Source organism: Hermetia illucens, chromosome 5, assembly GCF_905115235.1.
Source record: "Hermetia illucens chromosome 5, iHerIll2.2.curated.20191125, whole genome shotgun sequence".
NCBI lineage: Eukaryota > Metazoa > Arthropoda > Insecta > Diptera > Stratiomyidae > Hermetia > Hermetia illucens.
In genome coordinates this window covers 34,072,668-34,089,917 of record NC_051853.1, presented here as the reverse complement: position 1 = coordinate 34,089,917, position 17,250 = coordinate 34,072,668, and the positions used below count along the sequence as shown (strand labels likewise).

At 44.7% G+C, this 17,250-nt stretch overlaps 1 protein-coding gene across 1 annotated transcript; it reads right to left on the bottom strand.

Annotated features, from left to right (window-relative positions):
- Positions 1-14,388: 14,388 nt before the first annotated feature.
- LOC119657003 (serine/threonine-protein kinase fused) lies at positions 14,389-17,250 on the bottom strand. Its single transcript, XM_038063741.1, has 8 exons — positions 17,065-17,250; positions 16,421-17,005; positions 15,639-16,330; positions 15,302-15,581; positions 15,116-15,240; positions 14,889-15,049; positions 14,542-14,834; positions 14,389-14,468 (listed from the first exon to the last, which is right to left on the bottom strand). Exons 1-8 carry the CDS (start codon positions 17,173-17,175, stop codon positions 14,418-14,420), a joined length of 2,298 nt encoding a protein of 765 aa, XP_037919669.1. The 5' UTR covers positions 17,176-17,250; the 3' UTR covers positions 14,389-14,417.

Genomic DNA, 17,250 nt, shown 5'->3' with positions numbered 1-17,250 from the left:
ACGTTGGCTTGGCGCAAGGTGGCCAATAAGTTTGTGGGGTTAGTCAGTCAGTTGGAGGACATCGTTCCCAAAATAGTTCGGCGGGGAATCCCCGAAGATGCACTTTCGCTTCTTGTTATAAGCCAACTGACAACTGAAATTAGAACAGAGCTAATGTCGTAAACGGTCAATTTGAACTAGAAGTTGACAAATTCTTTGTAAAAAAACAGTAAATACACTAGGAAGGAGTTAGCATCCACGGTGCAGGCCCAACCTACATTTCTGTATCTCGGTGCACCTTCCTTGCCATCCTATCCGTTATTCTCCACGATTCAAATCGACTGCGAATTGCGAAAAATTTATAGCTACGTACCCACGACAACACGTCGGTTTCCATGGTTATGCACTCGAGTATGTGATTTACTGCCTCCGCAGCGGAGCGTGGTGCATCATGACGAGGCTGCATGCCATGCCAGCTGAAATTGTATAGCCCAGCAGCTATCGAATATATTGGGCCATTGTGTCCCACAACAAGCAGGAAAACCGTTTGGAAAGTGGAGCAATGAACATGCATTCTCGCAAATGTGCATCATCATAGGTGAACTTGATTAGGTTAGGCCAATCCAATCTGTGCGATCTGTGATCCGCGATCACCCGCTGACTCAGATCTTTTCCTCTGATCGATGCAGTTGCCGCTGCAACGTCCGTGTTGCGCCTAATGACGAATGCAAATACACATATGTGATTGCAATGTTGACACTCGGCATCTTTTCTCCTGGCCAATGCTAGGCCGATGTCTTGAGGTTTCCTGCTCGCGATCGCGAGGTTGTTTTATGGCACATTAGAGTGCCGTGTTTGTTAATCAAATTACCGAATAATATGCACATACGTTTGGCGAATACACATGAGTGCATTCCCCGCGCAATAGGAAGAATAGGAAAAGATACGAAGCTACCTCTGCCGAGATACCTGGGTATCTGCACCGCGATCTGCTAGGTGAACGGATTGCTAGGCAGCCATTGGCGACCGCAAGAGCGGGAACCGGCAATGGTCAAACGATAGTGATGCAAATGTAAATAAAGAAAGGAAGCTCACTCTACTTGTACTCTCGTTGAGGTGTGTGGTAAAAACAATTGACACACTTTCCGTGCCTACTATCGAATGGAAATCAATTAATAACGCTGCGGTAGAACGGAAACAATCAATTTCTATGGGATAGAAACGATATTCGTTGATGTTGCTTTTTAAGTGAGATTCGAAGGAAGTCAGCGTTAAAATCTGATATGGAAATTAGTACGGACTCCGGGATTTTGATTCACATGCCAAAGAAGTTGTTTTAAATGAAATTCTCCAGAAAATATCTGCACATGACATCCACCACACTTACGCACCATCATTATCAGTTTTTAGGAAAATGCTTCCACTTCTGTCAGGACTCACTTAAAAATTTACATTTCCGACATAGTTCAGGCGCTACTATCAATATTTTTGCATGCCAAAATTGCTTCGTTTGGGATAGATAAAGGTAACAGTCCCAAGCATTTTACAAAATAAAACTGTATCCTCCGTTCTCAATATGTTTGAGATGCCAAGGTGGACTTGACGCTCATATTTTCAGCCAGGGCGAGAATATCAGATCTTAATTTTATCCAACCAAATTACAGGGCGTGGTGAAAGAGAGTAAATTAATTCTGGATACCTCTGGGCGTATCGGATACATCCACCGAACTGTCAACATGATCGCCAAACATAAGAGGACTCTACAGCGACAAGCACTCTCTAAATTTACTCTGAACCTTCTTCTTCTTCTGCAGATGTTATCCCGTTCAGAAAAGAGGTCATCTCGTTTTGATCGGTTGCGGCATATTGCTCGGCTAAAGACCTAATCTAGATGTAATCGTGTGGCTCCCAAATCACCACCTATCGTATCAAGCCAACGTTATTTCGGCCAGCCCTCATATGTTTTTCTATCGACTTCAATATTCAGACTTATCTTAACAAGTAAATTTTCATCAGGGCGAATTACATGTCCATCCCATCGAAAACACCCTTCTTTCAATTAATATACGGACGGGCCAGTCCCATATTTCGGAGAAATCTGTGCAGAGAGGCTCCCCAGTTCAGTCGAAACCCTGCACCCGGTGTCTATGGCGTGGTTAACCAGAAACGATAGTACAGCAACTCCCTTAATGAGAGGAACTGGAAATCGGACTACGGCCGGCCTGTCGGTGACGCTGTTACCTAACTCTTCCAAAAAACGGGTGAGGAAGCGTCGGCAGAAGCAAACTTCAGCCCTAAAGGAGAAGGGACTAAAGGATTGCTTATCAGAACCTTCTCCTCCGTCTCTACTAGGAGAAGTAGAAGAAAGTGAAGCTGGTGATTTGAACGTAACTGGTCTTATTCCGGTATGTGGAAGGTGATCCATGCAGCCCGGACAGCGTGAACCTAGGAGGGCTCCCAGCCGACGACAATGGAAGGAACTGCGAAAGAAGGCGAAGTTTCTTAGGAAGAGAACATGGCCGTTGATACACCACAAAGAATGACGATATTCAAAGAAATAGGACTTTTGAAAGCGGAACTTACCTTGAAAAGTAAGGACAAGCTGGTAAACCCGATGAGATCCACACTGAACGCAGCAGATTTTTCAGTTAGCGGCGGTTTTCATATTAGGATGCACTTATGTCTACAAACTCAAGAGTTAGCCAAATTAACCTACAGCATGCCAAAGCCGCCTTCTATCTCCTGGCAGCAAAGCTGGCAAAGTGCGAGACTGTCCTTATATATTTCTGGTTCAAAAGCCATGGGTTCATTTTAACAAAATCTGTGGTATTGGCTCAGTAAAGGAGACTAAGATCTTCTACAATGAGAGATCCTCGAGACCCAGGGCCTGCTGAGACAATTCTGTTCCTACCTTGTTGCGGTCAACTGACAATATCAGGTTAATGGTAAGAGGAGAATCGTCATAGTCGCCTCTGCTTATTTACTCTATGATTCTTTGCATCCTCCGTCAACGCAAGAACTAAGGGATCTGATAGCGTATACAGAATCAAGTGGCCTTGAATTCTTGATAGATTGGGGCAGTAGCAAATGCAATCCTAGAGGAGAGAAGCTGTTTGATTTTATCACTTCAGCTGGACTGACGACCGTGAACGTAGGGTGCGCCCCAACGTTCGTGGGGCCAAGAAGAAGTGAAGTAATTGGCCTAACAATCTGCATTTCAAAGTTGTTGGAATTGATTAAAGACTGGCGATTGCTAGGTGAAGCCTCACTCTCAGATTACCATTCCTTAGAATTTAGTCTGACTATTTCAGACGAACGATCTGTAATACAAAGACGGAATCCTAGGAAAACGGATTGGACAAAGTTTAATGAACTTCTTCGGGACAAAGTGAAGCTCCGTAGGACTCTTTTGGCGGCAATTGGAAACTCTGAATCGCATACTTTTAGAATGCTTTGAGGAGGCTTGTCCTATTTCCCGAGGCCAACGCGCTAAAACGGTTCCAAGGTGGAACCGGGAACTGCAATAACTCAGAAAATCAACCAGACGACTTCTAAATCGTGCTTGCAAAAGCAGTAAGGATGAAGACTGGTTAATTTTGCGGAAATCACAGCGTGAATATAAGAGACTCGTAAGACATTAGAAACAAGACTCCTTTATAGTATCCTGTAAGCAACTGGAAGGTGAAGGGGAGAATTCCAGGCTGTGCCGAGTCCTTAATAAGGTTGAGTCGGCCAAGTTGAAGTCTCTTGGAAAACCGGATGGTATTTTTTAACAATTCCAGATTTGAATCTATACACTCTCTTAGAAGTACACCACCCGTGTGAACAGATCTCAGAAGTGGAAGGAAGGAAGAGAATTGAGGGTTTCTGCAAACCGTTCAATATGACGGTGTTGCAAGGGGAACTGGGGAATTGCGGGAGTGTTTGTTAGCCATGAAAATCCGAGACAGATAATGCCCCGTTGTCTGTCGTCAGGCATTGATTCGCTGTCCCACACTTTGAGCACCAGTTGATGAACCGCTTGGTGTAATTGGTCGCCTCCATATTTAAACATTCGGCTGTAATTTCATCGGCTCCTGCGACGTATGATTTTTAAGCCGATGAATTCCACGGACTGTTTCTCCTATACTTGGTGGTGGCAGTATTTTTCCGTCGTCCTCAGTTGGCGAGACCTCCAACTCGCCGATGTTTTGGTTGTTGAGCAGTTCATCAAAGTACTCAACCCATCGCTCCAATATGCCCATTCTGTTGGAAATTAAATTTCCCTCTTTGTCTCGGCAGGATAAACATCGAGGTGTGTAAGGCTTCATCCTGTTCACTTATTGGTAAAACTTCCGTGTCTAGTGCGGTTGCTCCCTGTACTTTTCAAGTTCGAAGGCATGTTAGTTATTCCAGGCTTCCTTTTTCAGTCGGTGAAGTCGCTTGTAGGTCCATAGCTGGAAAAAATAGGGTTGCAGCCCGAAAATACTACTTTGGATATACACAGCAATAGTAAGGCGAATGATTGCCTATTGGGCGGCAATCTAGGCAGAAAGAACTGAACTCAGCACACAAGCCAGGGAGTTACAGAAACTCCACAGTGGGGCAATGAGAACATGCCCAACGGTATCGCTGAAGGTCCTCCTGGGATTAATCCCTCTCCATTTGCACGCAAGGATGACAATCTTCACGATGCCCAGGAGTATCAATGAAACGGGGAAGGAAGATTGATATACTTTCTAGGCGGTACCCCGAATGATTGATACCAAAGGATAACATGGCAACGAGGTTTGACTTCGACAAGTAGTTTGAAATACGTTTGAGTAACAAAGCAAACTGGGAGAGCGTGGCATTGACATACGGCTTAAACCAGCAACTAATTACTTGGTGCACTGATGCATCCCTCACAGCAGAGGGAGCAGGTGCCGGGGTCATTGGTCCAAGTAAAATGAACTTGGAGCCAATGGATAAGCGCACTTGCATATTCCAGGCGGAAATATACGCCATAGACAGATGTGCCTCCTTTAATCTCCAAAGGAACTACAGGGGGTAGAACATTGCTATTCTGACTGATAGCCAAGCAGAAATCAAGGCACTTAGGTCCAACCAAGTCAACTCTAAACTGGTATGGAAATACCTTGAGAAACTGAATATGGTTGGCTCCTTCAACAAAGTCTGGATACTGTGAGTTCCAGGCCATGTTGGGCTGTCACTAATTATTTACTGTACTCTCCTTTTTGGTAAGCAGTGCTATAGGCACTAAGGCAGGCTTTTCCTTGTACATAAATCTGGTGAGGATTCCAAAATGCCCACCTTCTCTTCTGTTTGATTACTAAAAGGCGCGAATGGGTTAGAAGTCTGTGACATCTTACCACTTGAAAAGTACAAACCCTTAACTTACATATTCAAAATCTGAAAAAGTTCTATGTATATAGTAGGATGTGTATGTACATTAACTCTTCGAATATTCCGAAGACACAACGCATTAGCCTAGAAGTACGAGTTTCACCACAATAAAAAGACACTGTATATCTCAAACTTTCGAACAACGCTAAAACTGCCAGTATTTCTGGGATATCTACTGCTTGTATGTGACTAATGGTCATTAAACTCTATATCTCTGAACTCGAAACACTTCTAGCCACTCAACTTCCTAGCTTCCACTGATACCATGTTCATGAAGGTGGCTTTTCCTTGAATCGATGTAAATGCAAATGCGGAACATTCTAATTTGGAGAGCTTTCCACTGCATTATGCGCCCGAAATGAAAACAGTTTTCCTCGATGGTATCCAATTCCAAATCAGTAGCGAACCGAACATCCTAAAATACACAAAAGTGCAAAATACATTATGTTCGTAGCATTGGCACTCATTTTTCCCTTGGCACCACAGCTCCACTAAAAAGTAGAAGCTGGCTCCCATCTAAGGGAAAACACCTCATATCACGCTCGACTATGTGATGCCGGCCGGCAAATATGATCGCAAATGGACATTATGGAATTTTCAAAGAAAGTTTTTCAGTACAATCGCGGGCAAGTGGTCAGTTGGTGACACTGTGTCGACTCCCCGCAATGAAAATGGCATGTGCGAAATTGAGTTGTCGATCATCTTTCAATCACCTCCTGCGGCACGCTGGAAGCTGGGAAAGTCACCGATCCATCCATCACAGGTTTGATTGTGTGGACAGCATGCCAGCAGCAACCAGAGCGTTTCGCCGGCCGGTAACCGGAAAATCGACATGTTTCCTTCCGGAATCAATTAATCGCCTCGCGTGGAAATTGATGACCGCCGAGTGGCACGGCCAAGCATTTATAGTGGCCGCAAGTAGTTGCAATCCGATCGTGCAAAAAAGGCGAAAAATTCTCAAAACTTGATCGACAACTATTCCTACAACATGTGCATGATCGAACGGTTGATGGTGAAGTTTGCGCTCAGAATAGTTTTGTTGATTTCATGGTCGTTTGTTGACTCTCGATGGATCGCGATTTGTTTGTTTAGTGCTGGTGGCGAAGACCTGTGAGTGGAGTTACCGCTCCCAAGTTGTAGGTTGCAGTGAATACAGTAGGATCAACGGGCCAAGAATTCCTGCGCTGAACCGAAAAATGAGACCGAAATCGCGATCAACCTTGGGCCAGGAGAGTCAAGATAGTAGTCGTATATCCATTTGGTACCTATCCACCCCAGTAGGATCCCTACTCCTGAAAGCACTATTGAAGGTTTGAAGCCCAGCTATGTCCAATACCAACAGTTGGTTTTCCAGGCACGCTTCCTCCGGTTAATGTCTCTTTCAACATTGTTAACCCCAGTCATCGGTAACCCCGCAGAAAACATTAAGACGGAGATGATTGACGAGCAAAACTATGAATACCTCATTTGCTCCACCTTTTTCGCTTCATTGGGGCTACAGAAGATGTGCAACTTGTGTCGATGGCGCGTTAATTTCGAATATAGAGAAAAGCGATTATGCGGATGACCAACGATGATTTCAGGCAAGCGGCTAATACCGGCTGCTACTACCTAGAATTTTATTCGAGGAAAATTTTATAATTAGACCGGATTTACTTTCATCTTCACGGTTTTGAAATTAAACTAAAGTAGGTCACGACATGACAGTGTGCATCATCATCACTTTCGCATGGTAGATGAGATATGGCTTCAAGCCGTGATGGAAAATGCAATATCTGTGGATATAGAGCTAATGACTTGGAAATTGTTGACGTTGATTTCAGCTCTTGCACTGGAACAGTATGCAAAGCAAGATGGAAAAGCTGTTCTTGGGGCCGATTAATTTCTCGAATATTAATTGGTGTTTCACTTCGCAGTAGAGAATTAAACGGTCAATGAACTTGATCGGAGAAAATCTGACTAAAACCTTATATTGAAGAATGGGCCAATCAACCTATTGCGCCAGATTCAAAGTCGAAAAACAATAGTTTCATGCATCTACTAGGGGAACTAATGGTATTTGACTCACAGTTAACGTCAGACTTTCACTGATGATGTGTTGGTGCCACAGCCTACATCGAGCGTCATTGACCTCTCGAATGCATCTCCTCCAAATGTCTCAAACCAACGACACCATCCTACAAATTGAAATCTTTGAAAACGATTGTGCATTCACTCTCCATGATCAGCATTTGGGAAGTCTGTTTCCCCGCTAAACTGCGTGGTTTCAGGGAAGCAAGTCCTCCGCGCGATCCCGCCAATGAGAGTCACCGGGTGAATCTGACGATTCACAGGCGCATGTTCGGAGCGGTCGCCGGTCCGACGAAGGCCTTCAGCCTCGACAGGGAGACCTGGAGAGAACTTGGGCCCGACCTGAACGTCAAGCTTGAATGAGTGCTCGCTTCGATCAACCACTTTAAAAGGGCCCTCGTATGGTGGTTGTAGGGGGGGCGTCAACCCTGATGAGGACCTGGTCACACGTCTCGAGATCCCTAGGGGTATTCACCTTCGATTTCGCGCGTCGGTACGGTGAAGTCGGCCGCATCTTCGAAACCGCAGCAGGCACAGAATTCCCGAGTCGTTTAACCCTGCTCTGATATCCAGTATAGGGTCGACGGGGAGACGTAGATTCTCCTCGTAAACCATCTCCACTAGACTGGCCGTGGACTTCTCTCGCTGGGCTGTATGGAGGCCGAGAAGGACAAAAGGCAAGAAGCGGGACCACGACGGATCATCGCGACCTATTAGAGCGGCCTTCAGCGTCCGGTGCCAACATTCCAGCACACCATTGAACTGTGGATGGTATGCAATAGTCCTATGCCGTTTAAAAACCAGGAGGTTTCTTAACTCCGCGAAAAAAGTAGATTCGGATTACATTCCCTGGTCCGTGATGATGACTGCTGGAACACCACAGCGCGGAATCCACTCTCTTCAGAGGGCCTTGGCGCATGATTGTGCCGTAATATCAAACAAAGGTATTACAGGCCACTACTGAAACCTGTCGATGATTGTGAGACAATACTTGAATCCGTGCGAGTCTCGCAAAGGGCCGATGATGTCGTGATGGATGGTGTGAAAGCGTTTGATTGACCGTGGGACTACACCTACTTGCTTTCGAGCGTACTTGTTGATCTTGCACTTCTGGCACGCAATGTACTGTCCCAGAAGTTTATGTCATTGTTCGTGGACGCCGGAAATATTTATCAATGACTAACCAGTTCCTCAACCTGATGCCTGGGTGCGCAAGATCGTGAATCGCTTTGATTAGTTCCTTGCGAATGAATAGCCTGGGTCCTTTATTTAAAGTCTCACAGAGTAAATAAGAGTTTGAGCCGAAAATAGGTTGCTCCCTGAATTTGTATTTGGAATTTTCCTTCAAGCTCTGAAGCTCCGCGTCGTCTTTTTCGTCCTTGGTAATTGCCGAATAATCGACCGAGGCGACGACTGTGACCTCCGAAATTCGAGATAAAGCGTCTGCAACAACATTGTCTTTACCAAACACATGTTGGATATCAGCAGTAAACTGGCTGATATAACTCAAGTGGCCAAGTTGACGAGGAGACGCTTTGTCGGGCTTTTATCTAAACGCGAATGTAAGGGGCTTGTGGTCTGTGAAGACAGTGAATAGCCTGCCCTCATGGGGAAACGGAAGTATTTTATAGCGAGGTACGCGGCGAGTAGTTCACGATCGTAGGCGTTGTAGTTGCATTAAGCTGGGTTGAGCTGTTTTGAACAGAAGCTCAACGGTTGCCAGATTTGATTCACCCGTTGGTGAAGAGCGGCACCTACCGCAGTATCTAAGGCATCGACGAACACAGCTAGGGGTGCATGCAAATGCCAGCAGTGTTGCCTCAACAAGCTGTTGTTTGACTGTCTCAAACGCATGGTCTGCTGAGATCAGACCACGCACCCTCGCGGGAGTCTTTAGTTTTGGGCCCAGCCAAGTAGACGTTAAGGATCGTTTGATGATGAGCGGCCCTGAGCAAGAAACGACGATAGAAACTTAACCTGCCTAAGAACCTTCGCAGATCCTTTACCGTGGTTGGTAGTGGGAAACTGTTAATCGCCTCAACGTTGTCTGTGTCAGGTTGGATACCGCAGGGTAACTAAGCGGTTGAGAAATTTCACCTGCTTCTGCAGAAATCTGCATTTTTCAACGTTTAAGACAAGTGCAGCCTCAAAGAGACATTGAAAAATGCACTCGAGATGCTCTAAGTTCTCAGATTCGGAAGCATAAGCGACCGAAACATCATCCATATATATGTGAAACATAATTTTAAGTTTCGTAAAACAAAATGGATAAACCTCTAGAAAGTCTGTGCAGCGTTGCACAAGCCGAAAGTCATCCTTGTGAACTCAAAGAGTCCTAAAGGTTTGCAAATAGCCGTTTTCGAAATGTCTTCGGGAGCTACAGGCATTTAGTGATATGCCTTGGCTAGATCCAAAGTCGTAAATATACGGCAGTTCATTAGTGAATGCGCGAAATCGTGGATGAGTGGTATGGGATATCGGTCTGGAATGTCTAAGCGTTCAGACGCCTATAATCTCCGCATGACCTCCATTTGACTTAGGGACCAAATGAAGCGAAGAGGACTAACAAGGGTTTGATGGTCTGCAGATACCCTGTTTCATCAAATTTTCAAACCCCTTCTTTGCAACAGCAAGCTTCTGGGGTGAAAGAGGACGCACCTTTGAGAAGATTGGAGAGCCGGTGGTAGTGATATGGTGCTACACATCGGCTTAGAAAAACTAGTTTCCGTAGTGCGTAGTCCGTGCTTTACTGCGGCAATTAATACGGCGGCGGAGGCGAATCCGCAATAACGCCATGGTTCGCTCCTCCGATGGACTGTCACAAGCTTACTGCAGTGTGCTTCAACAACCCATTCTATATCGTAGTCCCCATGCCTTTTCTTCCTTGATTGCCCCGTACACCCTTCGGAAAATTGTTCCATCAAATTTTTTGAGCAGCTTATCCTGCTCTTCTAGCTTCCTGAAGAACCTCCCCTTCCTTGCCGAAAAATAAAAAAAAAAATTGAGAGTTGCTAAATATTATTAGGCTCGGAGCGAAAGGTCGGGAACCGTCTTGTCTACTTTAATTACTTTACTTTTCTAGGGGGAAAATCACTCCCACTGACCTTTCTACCGAGTGACCCCTCAACTTAACCCTATAACAATTTAGTAACTTTTGGGGGCAACTGAGAACACGGTTCTCAAAAACCACGCTTTTCAAAAGTACCTAAAACGCCCGCCTCTTATGGATGAAATAACTACTCATCGTAACATGCGGACATGAACTGCTCCTCCAAATAGAAGAGAAATCATATCTTCACCAATGTACTCAAATGATATAAAGCTGCTGCGCTTGACGGTTTCTCCGAAGTGCAGATCGGCTACTTCTACTCGTACCATAATCCTGGGAATCCGAGACCTTTCCCAGGAAGTAGAAGAAGAGGATGATCGTTAAGATTTCAAAAAGGACATCCGTTTTGAGTGTATCAATTGGGGAGGTATCCTTGTGCTCCCTGCCGCCGCAAAGCTAATAGCTAAAATAACCCTGGAACGCCTCAAAGATTAACTCGAAAGCTTGATCGATAGTGGGTAGGCTGCTTTCCCCTCCGGATCCTCCTGTGTTGACTGGCGAGTGTTGCATCCTGGTAAAGTGTCAGGCGAATCTGACGTTCAAAGCGAAATCCACCAGGGTTATATATTATCATCGATATTATTTCCCCGTCAGCCATACCTTCCTCATACTGTTTTGATGGGAGGACGTGGGAGAGTTCTTCAAACACTTCGAGTAATATGATGATATCTGTTAGCTCTCTCACCGGGTTATGAACGGTGGCAAAATGGCGCTGGATTTGAAGAGAAAGGCAAGACTTGGACCGAAGATAAACTGCAGCAGAACCAAGTTTTTCCACGATCGGTGGAACCCCATATCCATCGCGGATATTCTTATTTCGAATGTGATCAAACGTGTCACGCCACTAGTCCAACACAACGTCTTCGTCTTCATTGCCGCAAGACGCCGTTCATTGTCTTTTATAGTTGACCAACACTCAGAACCATAGAGGGTGACAGGACGACATTGCGGTAAATTTTAGATTTGAGACGTTCGTTGATACGTCGATCATAATGCAGTTCTCCATTGGCTGATAGTGTTGATCCATATTTAAATCAGTTCTGGGCAGATCAATGTCGCTGACAGTGATTGTACCTGTTTCATGGGGATCGGTTATCAAAAATTCATTTTTGTTTAGATTGAATCTGAGACCATGTTGCATGAAGCGATCATTCCATTTTTGGACAAGTGGCTCGAGATCATTTTTTCTGTTAGATGCTAGGAAAACATCATCTGCATAAAGCAGTGTATAGGGTGCTGGACGTTGGATATCCCGTGTGACGGTGAATGGACACCGAACACAAGAACAAAGAGGAGTGGTGAGAAAGCGCTTCTTTGATGAACACCAACAGAGACACGAAACGGTTTTGATACACCCGCCATACTTCGAACTTTACTTTCGAATCATGGTAGAGCAATTGAACCCAGCGCACGAGTTCTTCTGGCACGAAGTGTTGTCATAAAGCATACCACATGAGTTCGCAATGCTTCACACGGTATTTCTCCATGAGTAACCACCGAGCGTGCATTGCGTCAGTAGTTCCACAGTTCTTGACAAATCCGGCTTGATTCACGGTTATTTAAACGATTTCGCGAATACAGTTCTTAATAATGCGTTCAAAAACCTTCATGGTGTGGGAAAGTAACCGGATCGGACGGTAATTTGAACATTCTGCTGAACTACCTTTCTTTTTCCATATTGGAACAGTGGTACTTTCTTGCCAGTCGGAAGGTGTTCTACCTCCATGAATAACCCGATTGAAAAATTCACTGAGCCACAGTGTTGGGTCCCAGCTCTTCGCTTTCCAGAGCTCAGATGCGATGTCGTCAGGTCCTGTGGCTTTCCCCGATTTCATTCGTTTTATTGCCTCCTCGACTTCAGTTGCGCTGACAGGTGGAACTGGTCCAAAGGGAAGTGGAGGATGAGTAAATTCTTCAGTTTAAATCTGCTCGAATTATTCTCGCCATCTATCCGTCGCGGCTCGACGGTTGGTAAGCAAAGTACCGTTCTTGTCATTAACGCAACAGAAGTGTTCGATATCTTGTAGGCGTTTGTTTCGGCTTTTGGCAAATCGATACAGATCTCTCTCGCCATCCCAAGTGTCCAGTTTATCGTAAAGATTTTTGTAATGGGACGCTCGGATGATAGCGACCGCCTTCTTTGCTTAACGGTTGGCATTCTTATAAATTTGCCAATTTATCAGCGTTTCATCGTCGAGAAACTTGTGGTAGAGGCGTTTCTATTCACAGACCTTCATTTCAACATCGTCACTCCAAAGCCAAGTATCTCGGTTGATGTACCGCTTACCTGGTTGGGTGACCCCGAGGCTTGCAGAGGCCGCTTTGTGGGTCGTATCTTTCATTTGGTTCCACGATTCTTCCACATTCGTAATGGTTGGTAACCGCGTAAGTGAGATAATTTTTTCTTTCTTCTCACGAAATCGCCACCACTTAATGCGCAGCGGGCCAGCACGTTCCTCACGCTGTTTTATCGGTGACTTAATTCACAGGGCGGCAATGAACGGCCGATGTTGAGGTGAGATGGTGTCACAGGGAACGGCTTTGCAATCAGTGATGGTGGTAAAATATTGGCGTCGTATGAGAATATTGCCGATTTGCGTTTTACTGTTCCCATTATAAAATGTAGGAAGGTGAAACAATCGTTTGATGAACCATGTATTCATAAGTACAAGATCATGGGTGTCCGCAAAAGCAATTATACGTTCGCCACCCTCATTACGCGCTCCAAACCCCTTTCCCCATGGCACCTGTTACCGTCTGCATCTTCACCCACATGACCATTAAGGTCGCCGGCAATGATGATATAGTCGTCAGCAGGCACGTACCAAATGTTTTCATCGAGAAGTTGCCAGCAGGCATCTTTCTCGTCATCAGGTCGACCTGTCTGTGGTGCGTACTCGGTGAAGAAGTGAATGGTGCGATCAGCTGATATAATGGTGAGCTTCATCAGCCGATCATCAAATCGTTCGACTTCTTTAATCTTGGCAATGCTAATGAGATGGCAATGCTAACACCATATTGAGTGTGTGGGCTACCAAAATAGAGAAGTTTATGACCATTTTTACCGCATTCACGTTCAATGTCGCAGCTTTTGGCACCAGACCATCGGGTTTCTTGCAGAGCACAGATATCAATGCGCCTTTTCCGAAGGGCTCTTCCGAGTTCCTCCGTCTTTCCAGTTAGGGTACCAACATTTGGCATGCAGACACATATTTGTTTCGCCGTAGGCACTAAATGAGTGCTTATCACTGAGTCGGAAAGTATGCCTTCTACAGGTTTCTCCGAAGGGGTGAGGCCTCCAAAATCCGCGCCATGACCGCGACATGATTGCTCATGATCGCGGGTGGATTCGAAGTCTATGATTTCATACCGCTTGGGGAGTTCAAATCCCTAGTTTCCATATTCATGTTTGGACACCCTTAGTGTAGTAGTAAACTACTACTGGCTCCGTCACCACGACAAGGTGGTGTCCGAGGGGAAGAGGTCCATGGACTAAAAAGGTGAAGAAAAGCTTATCTCCAATTATTACGCCCGCTATAAAGTGGCGGACTCCGGAGTACCTCAATTTTAAAGCAAAATTGATTGATGGTTGATTGTTTTTACGAAGATTGTAAATTATTTCACAATTGAGACAACTGAAGACACTCTGCCGGAAGGGGCTGTAGTGATACAACTTCTGCCAATAAACATGGCTCCATCAAGTTATGTTTGTAAGAATACGTCCTTTATAAGCTGTAGCTTCAACACCCCCCATGCCACTCAGCATCAACCAATACCCACAATTACAACCTTATACCTATCGCCAAAAACTTAATCTTTTTTAAAAGAAGCGAAAGACGGTTCTATTATTTTTAAAACATATATTTCTTTTAACTTATGTATAAAACGAAAACTGCTTGAACTCATCCAAGGCACTTTCAGCTTCCTGTAAACGACATGAAGAAAAAATTTCAGATTGGGAACCTCCGTAAAGGGAAAATCGATGCGAAACACATTACCATCTTAACTTCTTCATTCGAGTCATAAATCAAATTTTCCATCGTCTCCCTTAGATTCGTCGACCAAATGCTTTGCAACCCGCGACAACTGAACCTTCCCAAAAGTCTCATCAGCATACAAGTCCGCAATCTCAATGTTGGATTTCTATTTTTCATGAGAAAAACTAAATTCATTTTCTGATTAAAGACGATACGCTCAACTAGGTGGGCATTTTCCGGTAGTTCACGAACCACACAACAAAAGAGCGCGATGACGTTGTTTGCAATTCGCACCGCATCGGAGTTAGTGAAGTCTGGAAAAAAGTGGTTTATAATGGATGCGAAATTATTAGGCTTTGTAATGATACCATGGGACAGGAAGGATATCAGGAGCTCATCTGCTGCCAAAATTGCAACGGCGTCGCAGAGCTGCGAAAGGAAGCGCTGGTTTAAGTGCACGAGGTGGCACACTAGCTCATATAAACTTGAAATTGTTTTGATTTCCACGGGGGTGAGATCATTGATTGATCTGAAAGAGTAAGAACTTACATGGCAGCTTTTTAAATACAAAAACCAAGACGGATTTCTATCTTACTTGTACGAGCGGTGAGTAGACGAGCAAAGTTGTGAAGAAGTCGAATCTGAAGACGAACCCTTGCTACTTGCCAGCAACTTCGACGCGTAGATTAAATTTGGCACAAGTTTTACTTCAATATAAACCTATGAAAAATATCAACGAAATTGAAAGAGTGGATCAAACAAATTCCTGGAAATGTCTTACGCTCTGAATGCAATCCAACACGCTTGTTGGGCTACCCAAAACCAATGGAAGACTGAGTAATTGAGCAACACTTTCTAAAACTTTAGGACTAGCCTTGGAATTTCGCAAAGGCGCCACAATAATGCTCACTAAATTCTGTTGTTTAAGTGAATCCAATTCGCCGTCAAGAATTTCCTGCATGGATCGATGAAGGAATGCCAACCATTCATCATTCTCAATGGGTGGACTTTGAGATTCATCACAAGAGTCCCAGCCAGGCAGTAAGCACGGTGGAGATTTTCTGTTTGGAATTAATAAGTTAGTTTTCTTCTTGGGTTTAAACAAAATCAGATCTTACTCGTCGATTGCCGCTGCAATCTTCGCTTGCTGCTTCTGTTTCTTTTCAGAAACGTTCTCTCCAATTTTTTTAACGGCAGCTTCACTGTCGCCAAGACTTTGTCCCAATTTCAGTGAGAAATTATCCAAATTTTGACTGAGTTTGCGTTTCTCCAAGTCTTTGCTTCGACTTGATTTTTCTGTATGCGGCGTGGACTTCTTCAAGTTCAATGTCAGCCTCGCCTTTTGCTTAACTTCAGCCGTTTCTATTTGAAAGTTGTCGTTCAAATGATTCACGACCAAATTTGAGTTTCCTGTAACAAAACAGGCACCCTCATCGGTTGAAGGTTTGCGGGGTTCAAACTTAAATGGTGCGGCCTCCGCGAAGGGGATTTTCACTTCATCGACGTCTGTGTCGATGTTCTCTATGTCGCTCTGCAGCATTGCCTTGATGCTGTCCTTGGAGGAAGTCAAATTGCCTGCAGTCTCGGAGTGGTCAGTGAGGGTGAGCAGACTTAAATTCGCGCTGATATTATTTGGATCGAAATTGCGGGAAGTTTTCTGCTTTGCGCCTCTTGATGGTTTCTCGGGAGGATCTATGAAAGGCGATGGCTCCGTTTGTTCGTCTAAAATGGTGAGTCGCCCCTCGACGAACGGATGACAAAGAATTTGAGCCCAGGTGAAGCGAAGTGAAGGATCTTTTTCAAGCAATCCCTGAATAGGGCACAAGAAATGAATGCTTTACATGAGGCTTTCCAGCAGATTGATTCAGAGGATGTCATTCGGCTCAAACTTATCGCTTACCTGCATAAATGAAACGCTTTCTCCGCGTAAAAAGCTTGGCCACTTAACATCCTCGTGCTTAATCAAGCAGACAAGCTGCAGGAATGAATTCGTGTGAAATGGCGGTTGCCCCGTCAAAGTCTCATAGATTATGCAGCCTAACGACCAAAGATCAGCCAAGTGATCGTACGGTTTCTCAGCAAGAAGCTCAGGTGCCATATAAAGCGGAGTTCCTTTGATAGAAGTCAAAACATGCGTCCCTGCCGTCATGTTTCTTGCCAACCCGAAATCACAGAGTTTCGCATGCAAGTTGTCTCCCAACAGAATATTCTGCGGCTTCAAATCTCGATGCAAAACTCGATGGGAATGCAAATAATACAAAGCAGAAACGAGATGCCCGGTCAGCACTTGCGCCTGCTCCTCTGTGATGACTCCGTTCTGCCTCAAATATTTGTGCAGATCCGTTTGTGCGAACTCAGTGACCACAACGATTTCTGTTTTCGTTTCGAAGGATCGTAACATTTCCACAATGTTTGGATGCTTGAGGTATCCCTGGATGTCACATTCTCGCCGAAGATTTTTCAATTCTCGGGACGTACGGTAGCCCTACAAGGAAACAACAGGTGAAAACACGGGAGAAAGTCACCGAAAAACAAACTCGTTACCTTTTTGATGATTTTAATTGCAACATTACTGTCGTCTGACTTTTGGGTGGCTTTGTAGACACGACCGAATGATCCCTCGCCTATCAACGATATTATATCGTAGTCGTCCATGTTTAATCACTCCTAATATTTAATTGTTGTAAAAAGAATTACATTTTCAGTAAAAGAAACAACAAACGTTGAGGA

Coding starts and splice junctions, on each gene's coding strand:
- LOC119657003 (XM_038063741.1), bottom strand. CDS start 17,175: ATGGACGACTACGATATAATATCGTTGATAGGCGAGGGATCATTCGGT. Junction 17,006..17,064: donor CAATTAAAATCATCAAAAAG/GTAACGAGTTTG, acceptor GTTTCCTTGTAG/GGCTACCGTACGTCCCGAGA. Junction 16,331..16,420: donor AAAGCGTTTCATTTATGCAG/GTAAGCGATAAG, acceptor TGCCCTATTCAG/GGATTGCTTGAAAAAGATCC.